General features: G+C 43.7%; 1 protein-coding gene across 3 annotated transcripts in view; it reads right to left on the bottom strand.

Annotated features, from left to right (window-relative positions):
• Positions 1–5,114: 5,114 nt before the first annotated feature.
• Positions 5,115–9,513, bottom strand: part of MECOM (MDS1 and EVI1 complex locus) — a 325,210-nt gene continuing 320,811 nt past the window's right edge. For all 3 annotated transcript variants that reach the window (XM_058812632.1, XM_058812633.1, XM_058812634.1), the window contains 3 exons: positions 8,491–8,727; positions 7,746–7,932; positions 5,115–6,820 (listed from right to left, as the gene is read on the bottom strand). In XM_058812632.1, coding sequence (XP_058668615.1) covers positions 6,686–6,820; positions 7,746–7,932; positions 8,491–8,727 — 559 coding nt within the window. In that variant the 3' untranslated portion in view covers positions 5,115–6,685. The remainder of the gene's footprint in view (positions 6,821–7,745; positions 7,933–8,490; positions 8,728–9,513) is intronic.

The raw sequence follows: 9,513 nt of genomic DNA, 5'->3' as shown, positions 1-9,513 counted from the left end.
GAGAAAAACTCAGCTACAAGCCAAGTTCCTGCCCTTCAGCACCTCTCAGCCTGGTCTCTGTGCTCAGCCAGGGCAGGGACAAATTCAGACCTGACCCTGGCACTCCTCACCTGATGGGGTGTTCAGTCCAAAAAGCAGTTCTTGATCTCCCATTCAAAGCTTTTACGGCTGAGTGTAAAGCTGGAGCGAGTTGCTCCGTGCAGTGGTTAAGGCTTTAATAGCTCTTAAGTAATAAAAACAGCAGAGCTGCTTCCAGGGAGTACCAGGGAATCAAGTCTAAATGTAATAAAGGTCTCTCCTTCGTTATGGTGGATTGCAAAGGGTTTTGTGGCTTGTGGTTGCACAGAGCAGAGGGGCTGTGGATCCTTCTGAACCAACTTTTACTGCACCAGTGTGATTGCAGCTGGCTGGACCTCACATCTCTGGGAGGGTGTGAAGTTAGTCTGAGAATGGCAAACATTTTTCTCCCTTAGGACCTAAGCCCAAGGCTGGATGCTAGAAAATATTCCTGGCCATGCTCAGATGAGAGACGAATTCAAGAGAAGACCCAGCAGGCCACAGGGTGCAGGGGACAGATTCTAATGGGGCTTGCTCTACTGGACAAGGAGTGATGGTTTGCTTTAACCTAAAAGAAGATCTATTTAGACTAGACATAAAGAAGAATTTTTTACAATGTTTTTTGTTGAGATATATGTTGGTCAGGCTGCCCTGACCCTGGAAGTGTCCACAGCAAAATTGTGGAAGGTGTCCCAGCCCATGGCAGAGGGGTTGGAACTGGATGGCCTTTAAAGGTCCCCTCTAGTCCAAACTATGGTATGACGCTATGAAACAGGTGGGTACAGTAAAACATTTGCTTCCTTAATTAGGAAGATCAAAATCCTTCAAATATTTGTAGGAATCAGTTTTAAATAAGACCATTAGGTTTTGTCCTCCAATGCTTTACTTTTATTTGGATGACGGATGACCTGATACTGAGCCTGCTGGGATTTCCACATAGATCCCTCTCAAATTCAGGAGAGGTTGAATGTTTAAATTAATTTTAACATAGCTCATGCCTGAATTTTAATTATTTTTTTCCCTAATGTATCAGCACTTCAGATGTCAAAAAACCTTTTGCTATTTTAGGAGCGGAGAAAGATGTGTGGATGAGATGGGAGAGGATCCTTGGAGGATGCTGAGGTCAGGTTTGCACTCTGTGTGTGGAGAGGGCAGCTCACCACCTTCCTCTCTTTTGCTGGCAGCTTTAAAGCAGGAGACCCCACATTGAGCTGCTGCTGAGCACCCTGAGCTCCCTTATCCACGCTGAAATCTCTCCCTCCGCTTGTGAACCTTGCCAGGAGCTTTTCTAGCAGCAGTTCCTCCAGTGGCCACCCTGGGGAAGGCAGAGGGGCTGCTGTGGCCTGGACAAAGGGGCTGCTTTGCTGCAGGACCACGTTGCCCCCCTGCATACATCCCCCCAATTAGCCTGGACCTTAATTGGGGCTGACACGCGCCCGTTGGAAGAGATTCCCCAGGAATTAAAGCGCTGCTCCTCTGGTTTGGGTTGGCTGCTGATGTGAAACATGACATGATCTTGGAGGATTTTCTGAGCTTACCATGAGGCAAGGCTGCCCCAGGTATCAAGCGGGCTTTGTGCTGGGGCTGTAATCATATTACAAATTGAACGCTTCCACATGTGCGCGCTGGCACATCCACCCTCGCCTATCTCGCATGTATCTGCCCCAAGGTACAGATGCTGAGGTCTTGACACAGCATAATATGGATCTCAATATATTTTCCAGATTGCCTTAGCACATGCTAATGAAAAGGAGGAGTAAAAGGCCCGCGAGAAGCAGCTGTTTAAAATTTTCTTCAATCCCCGAAAATCAACTTCTTAATTACTGATAATTTAAGCATCAAAATCACCACTAACCCTCTTCTCCCACTAGGCCCTCCCAAGCTGGGAGGCCTGCTTGAAGACTCTTGGGCAAAACTTTTTCTTAGAAGTGTAGCTTTTCATCAAATTTCTTCAGCTTTTCTGGAATTAATTAGTATTAAAATAAAGCAGGGAAAAGGCGAGTGCCTGCTGGAGGTGCCTTCTCTCAGACCTCCTGCTTAGACTGCTAAAGCTCATTGTACCACAACACTTCCATATTTCCACAGCACCTTTCATAACAAAAGGTTCCCCAAACTTCCCCAAAAGGATTTATAGATATAAATAGCTTCAATTGCCTTTAAAATGTGCACTCTCTTGGATCAAAGAAAGCAGGCTCTGCTTCCATCGTGCAAAAGGATCTGTGTTCAGTCTGGTTTGGGTTCATACCTGGTGGGGCAACCAGTCCCCAGCAAAATTTAGGCAGAGGTTCTGGGAAAAAGGCTGGCAACATATTCCATGAGTTCCTGGATCACTGTGTGGCAGAGGGGCCTCTTTCCAGGGATTATCTAAATGTTAGTCTTGTTAAAATCTAAATCCTGGGATAATTTTGTTGAGAATTGTTTTCCTCCAGCAGCAAATAAGTCTGAACCAGCAGAAAAATATAATGGAAAAGTAAGTGTACACAGTACTTATTTTTTACTTTTTATTTGATGTTCACCATGTCCCCAGCCTTCCCTAAATGACTCTGAACTTGAGTTGAGCCTTTCCTTAAGCTGGCACCATTTTCTGTGCAGAAACAGAAGCTGAATTAATCTGGCTCTTGCCAGCCCCAGTCTAGGTGTGTTCACAGACCCACAGAGCCAGTCAATGGATGGGAGCAAGGCTGGTTTTGGCCAGGCTGCAGAAAACATGTTCCTGCTAACTGGAGTCCTGGCAGGGAGCGAGGGCTTTGACATGGAAAAAGGGGGTTTCTGTTTGCTGCTGGATACCTTTGTTTTGTTTAAATCATTACTGGAAGCATCTTTAAAACTGGCTTTTCCACAACACTCTATGAGAGAGCAACAAAACCACAACTAAATATAGCTGGAAGGCAGAGAGCACAGTGGAGCCATCCAGGAGCTCACAGTGTGTCTCTACATGGGAGAGACCTGACAGAAACTTTTAAAGCTCAAAACATGCACGGAGCAACGGGCCAAACTGAATAGCTGAGCAAAAGCAGCCCTGCAAATGCTTTTATAATAACTTCCCCTCCTATTACTCCACAAATGTACCCACTGGAAACAGCAGCTGACGCAGGAATGGTGACTGAGACCCACAGGGTTATTGAGGAGCTGGGCCAGGGTGAAATATTGATTAATCATCTTGTCATGCTGGGGCTTTGCTCAGTTGTGTAGATGGGAATTGAGAGGGTAATGTGCAGCTCCTCCATCTAGGAAGGCTGCTGCATCACATGGGAATGATTTGTTGACTTACAGAAAAGTGCTACAGTGGGGTGGAACAGTAGGATGATGCTGAAATGAGCTGAAGGGATTTTTGAAAAGTATTGACTTTCTTTTTTTTCCTCAGAAAACGTTAAATCACTGTAGTAGAAAGCCAGAAACATCAATCCTCACTCAGCATCTGTTTGCACCTGGACAATTGCACCTGTGTGGTCCATAGGGGAGGGTGTGACACAAAGACAAAAACTATCCAGTTTTCTTTGTTTATTGGGGGATGAGATGAGTAATCAAATCTGGGTTTGCTTTTCAGCTATTCCTCTGGGTGAACAACTGTGGTACTGAGACAAGGCAGTGAAAATCAAGGTCATGGTAAGGGATCTACATAGAGATGAAGGACTCGTTGATATTACAGAAATACACTTTGTCCCCTCTGCCCATCAAACCCCATGGGCAGTGCTGCACTGTGACAAGAAAATACCAGGTTCCAGATAACTAATGGGAAAATCAGCCCAAGGATTGGTGGCATTTGCTCCCTAATGGTCACCAGAGCTGGTTATGGGCAGGGTGAGCTAACCCTGAGCTCAGCTCAAGGAGTACTTTACCTGGCAGGTCTATGATAGGTGTGCTGCTGTAACCCAGAACATTAAACCCAGGGGACACTGTCCCACCCTTTCTCCACCTCCCAAACCCTCTTTCATCTAGGGCAGGTGAGGGCAGAGCTGATAAGAACCGTCATTGCATCAAATTAAAGGGGAAAACGATCTGGAAAGCTGTTTGCAGATAAAGCTTGACTTGATTAATCTATTTGTTCTCTGTATTTGGCAGAAACCTAAAACCAAGTTTCACAGTGGCTTTAACTGCCCTAAAAATAATGGCCTATTTATGCAATTATCTGCATGTACGTGGCCATTACCTTAGGCCACTGCAGTACAAGAATATATTGCACACGGGATTTTTTTTTAATCTATTTACTTTTTTTCCAGGTGGGGTTTAGGCTTCCTGCATGAAAACCACTCCAGTGTAGGTTCTCAGCTTGCCACCAACTTGTGCAGAAGGCTTTTAAGCTGAAGGAGCAAACCAAACAAGCCCACACCTGGGCTGAAGACAAGAATGAGACGTACAGGTTATTCTGAAATATAACTTAAATATCTTATGAGCTATGAGAGGTCTTTGGCCACTGACACAGGCTGAGAGAGGAGCATCTCAGCCTTTCCATCTCTGCTGATGAGAAGATCAACAAGATGGGCATTCCCTGGGAAAATGCTGGCTTTTCTTACATCCCTCCTCCACAGGTTGCCCAGAAGCAGGGATTCTGATCTGATTTCAAAGGGAACACAAATTAAAATGCTCTTTTTTTTTTCCTTTTTAGACTCTAGAAGGCTCAATTTGTGCAGTGGGAGGCTCATTTAGCTTCTCAGCCATGGATTTTGATCACTCTGGTGAGTGAATATTTCACTATGCACCAGCCAAGCCACTTCTTCCCAACAAGCAGCAGGCAGGCAAAACTCAAACACAGGGGTCCACAAGTGCTTTTGAAGGTGACACTGCACCGACCTCTTCTGTGAAACGACCTAAATATCCCTCATTTCCAAGGTAGTGTTTTGAAACTTAAAGGACTTCCTAAACCCCTCTAACAGTCAGTCTATTGAGAGGCTCTGGCTCGGGTCCCACATTTCATGGCCAAGTCCAAGACACCTCCCAGCGCCCCATCCTCTGGTTGCCCTCATGACCCCACAGATCCATCTTGGCTGCAGGGGAAATGCTCCTTTTGTTTTTGCCCCCAACTCAGACAAAACCAAGACAAAAAGGAAATGGATCCCTTCAGTTTTGTAGTCCTTTATTATTTTTTTTTAAGTTGATCCTCCCATAGTAATGTACTGAAATGCGTAACAGTTACATTGTACAAAGCATTTAAAGAAAGTACCTCAACTTGCCGATTATTTCAAAATGAGATTATAAACAAAAGGAAAAATAAATCTGGTCCCTCGCTAAAGGCCAAAAAAACCCCCAAAAAATAACTGAATACCTTCCGTTATTTATTTATTTTTTTAAAACATAAATTTGGAACACTTCATCTTACAAATAGGATTAACATGAACATAACATCACACAAGCTCGCAGACAACCAGCATAAAATATTGGGTACAGTTTTTTTAATCAGAAGAATCATGCTTTCATGAAGAAATTATAACTGTTTATACAATCGAATCAATTTACTGCATTACAAAAAAAAAAACAGAACAAAACTAAGACGCATCTATTAGTTATTTAGTTCATTAAAAGGCAAAAAAAAATAAAAGAGGAATGTAAGAAAATTTCAAACACTGTTTTGCACTCCCATATACACAGATCAGTTCACCTCACTCTTTTTGGAAGTACATGGGTGCCTTACGTCGTAACGCAGTGGGGGACTGGAGCAGTGCTGTTTGTTACAGGAACAGTGCTATTGTAATCAACAAACAATCGTTTGCCAACAAATAAATACACGGTACACACAACACAAAGGAGAAATTAAGAGGGTAGGGGGAAAGGAAACAATACAACAAAATAGTGACATGATTGTCAAAAATTAAAAAATCTCCTTACAATGATTCGAACTAGTGGTGCTGTCAATGAACGCGGTGCTTTCACGGAATTATCTGGATGATTTAGCTTCTTGGAGTAGTGAACATTCATAGTTTACAATATACACAAGCCTCTTATGTATTGTTTCTCAGAGTTCTTTCTTTTTCTGCCATTTTTTTTCTCCTCGTTTTTCCTCTTTTTTTAAACAATGCGGTTGAGAAGGTAAAAGAATTACGGAGAGAACAAAATATTCCTTGTTACTTCTTTCTACATTTACGATGGATAGTGTGCATTTGATAGAACTATTTTCTTTCCTTGAAGGGCTAAAATGCATAAAGCTTTAATGAAGAGATTTGTACATAAAAGCAACTGTTCCCAATCCTGTGTCAAACTATCTTATACAAAAAGAAAATCAATTCAGTTCCTACTTTAAAGGAGTGCCCATGTGTGTATCAATGCAGTCTTAACCCTCCTGCCCCTGCCCCTCAAAGCCGGGTGAACTGGAAGACACTTTTTCCCGGCCCCATTTACGTAATCCACTGAAACAATTTTTAAATTTTTATTTTTTTTTAAAGTCGCATTGATCCTCCAGAAGTCAGCAGCTGCCTTTGCTGTGCAAAACAAAATATTGAGAATAAATAGTTTCTTTCTTTCTTTTTTTTTTTTTTTTTCTTTAAAATTATTCCGTTTAAGGTCACCAGACTTTAAATGAGTGACCCTGCAGATTTATAAGGCATTCTGCTCAGCAGTCTTTTAAACAGTCATATATGAAAGAGCCATGCTACTGGTTTGGACTTGGTCCCATCCTCGGAACGACTCCACACTGTCATACGTGGCTGATGGACTGGATGGCGCTGGATTCCGCGGCGGCTCTCGCCATACTGTGCCACATGTTGGGAGAACTGTGGGGTGCAGAATGGAGGGAGTCCTTCTCGGAGAGAGAGAGCATCATGGCATAGGCCTGCATGGGGACAGAAGAGGGACAAGGAGGTCACACTCCTGAGCTTGGACCCGCGCCACCCGTGCGCGGCCAGGGCGGCAGGCAGGATACAGCCATGGGGCTCAGCTTATTTAAAAAAAAAAACCAACTAAATGCTTTAGGTAAAAACCACTGTCAACCCCTTCACTGACACTTTTGACTCACTAATAGTAATAATAATTTCTGCTTTCATCTGGTTTCACAAAGCTCAGAGGAACCTTTAATAGTTGACAAGGTCCCAAAGTCTCCTTTGCCTTCAGATTCTTGGCACTGGAGTCTCTTTTCAAGAGGCTGAGGAATCACATTATCCCTTGTCTCGTCCTGTATTTCACCAAATGTAACAGTCTCCTTCGCTGACCTTTCCTACATGCATATTCTGCAGTTTTTAAAGCAGGGATCTTTCAAAGGGGCTAAAAAACCCCATTTTAATTAGTTAATGTTTAGAAAATGGCAAAAAATAGCACGAGGATGCCATTTCAGTTATTGCTGTTTGTAAAACATGCTGAGGAGCTAAAGGTGGTACCATCCATCAAAAACTAAAAAAATACCAAAAAGCCAAGCCACCCAGAAGATCAAGTCACATCCCTGTGAGGCTGCAGCTAAAATCTGCAGCATCAGTGTCAGCAGAGTGGGACTAGTTCTTATTGTGGCATTTCTGGGGGCAGCAGGAAGAATAAAAATAGTAAAAAAAATAAGAAAAAAAAATGGAAATCCTCTGTTCTCAGGGACCAGAGCACCCTGCCATGTCTCTGAGGTGCAGTGGGATGTTGGGTGAGCCTGAGGTTTGTGGACATGAAGCTGTCAGCTCTGTCTGACAAAGCTGGAACAACCCTGCCTGCCACACACTAACAGCTTAATCCTGTGGGTATTTGGTGACAGAAATATTTTAACTGAGTTAAGCTTTTACCTGGGATTTGGATTTCCTGTACAACGGTTGCTTGAGGTCCTCTGGCAGCTGGGAAGCATTGAAAGCTGCCAATTCAGCTTCACTGTATTGATTTTCTTCCATTTTCCTCATTTTGAGGCTATCTGTGAAGTGCCTTATGTGGTCCAAAGCTGAAAGTCCAGTCTTATTATACTCCTCTTCTTTATACCTACAAAAACACCACGGAGGTTTTAAATGTCAATTAAATGATCCTCTCTGCGTGCCCTCATCTTAGATTTACACATCTGAGAAATTTCCCCCTTTTTCATATTCATAAAGCACTTTGCCTCATGGAATGGCGATTCTGAAGTAAAAGGAATTCCCTTTTCTGCTCCAAAGAAAGGGCAGTTGAGTGGGGGAGGCAGAGTTTGTCTCTCTCATGGTGTCTCCACAGCCTTTCACAAGGCCATTATGAGACATCCAGGACGGCTCGCAGAGCAGATAACGTCTCTCCCATGGAACTGTCTCACCCTGCTTCCTGTCTCACCCAGAACCTCACAATAGCTCCCCAAGCACAGTCAGTTTTCCTAACAAGGGCTCCAGACTGCACGAGGAGGCTGAGAGCAGGGCTGGTGTTGACCCAAACACGGACGCACGTTGCTATTGTGAGTGGGAAGCGGCCGCTCCGCAGCGGTTCCCACGGCAGCTGGTTTGGTGCTGGCACTCCTGTGTGGTTTATTGTTCCCATCCCGCCTATCGGGCACACCAATACTCGGAAGGAACCAACCTGCCGGGGGAAGCTTTGCAGTTCATGTCCAAAGCACTCGTTTCCTCATAATCCTCCTCGGGAGTGCCCTCGTGCATGTCGCTTGTCGCGGGCTCTTTGACTGCCTTCCCTGCCACTTCGCTCTCCTCGTCCTCTTCATCCATCATTACTTCATCCTCCGCCTCCTCGTCGTCCAGCAGATCCGAGTTCTGGCTGGCTACCATGGCTTTTTCATCCTTAAAGTGGCTGCCATTCATTCTGAAAGGAGCAAAACAAATGCAAGCTATAAACACAGATCAGATATGAAAGCTCCTCATGGGCAGACTCATGGAGGCAGATCTGAAAAACATCTCTCCCAGCAGAATAAAGTGATTTCTGTATTTTATATCTTGCTTAGCTTCAGACATTCAGGCAGCATTGGAGAAAATTCCACTCAGAAATCAGTGGGACGTTACAGCACCATCAGCATGGGATTTTCCTGTTATCCTGCTAAAACTACTGTTCTAACAAGAGGCGAGTTCAGATAACCATTCCAAATTTTCCCATGCATTATTTCATCTCAAGTTTCCAATCATATATTTAGTCTGGGCAAAACAGCTCACTGCCTTTGAACAGAAGCTGTAGGGGCCAAGAAACTTTGAAAATTGGATCTGGCATTTTTAAAAAAAATGACATCCAATATTGCATTCAGAGTTTTAAAGTCAAAATTACATGCATAATTAATTTTGCCCACTACCACCCCTCTGGAAGCCATATTGCTTCAATGAATGTATGGATTTCATACATGGGAAGGTAAGGGACTTCAGCTGGAGACCTGAAGAGTGGTCTGCAATGTCACCTCCGTGCTGAATTAGGTTATTGACTCATTTGAAGGGTAAAAAGCAATGAAAAGAAAGGTCATAAGGCAATTTAAGTGCATTTATTCTTATTAAATGAGTAATTACAACAATACACACATGGAAAACCATTTGGTCTACAAACTGTTACAACGCTGCCCTTTGCTCTCAGACAATGACTTCTCTTAACTACTTCCTACGGGATTTT

This window comes from Ammospiza caudacuta, chromosome 11 (genome assembly GCF_027887145.1).
Source record: "Ammospiza caudacuta isolate bAmmCau1 chromosome 11, bAmmCau1.pri, whole genome shotgun sequence".
Classification (NCBI taxonomy): domain Eukaryota; kingdom Metazoa; phylum Chordata; class Aves; order Passeriformes; family Passerellidae; genus Ammospiza; species Ammospiza caudacuta.
This window is presented reverse-complemented; position numbering and strand designations above follow the sequence as displayed.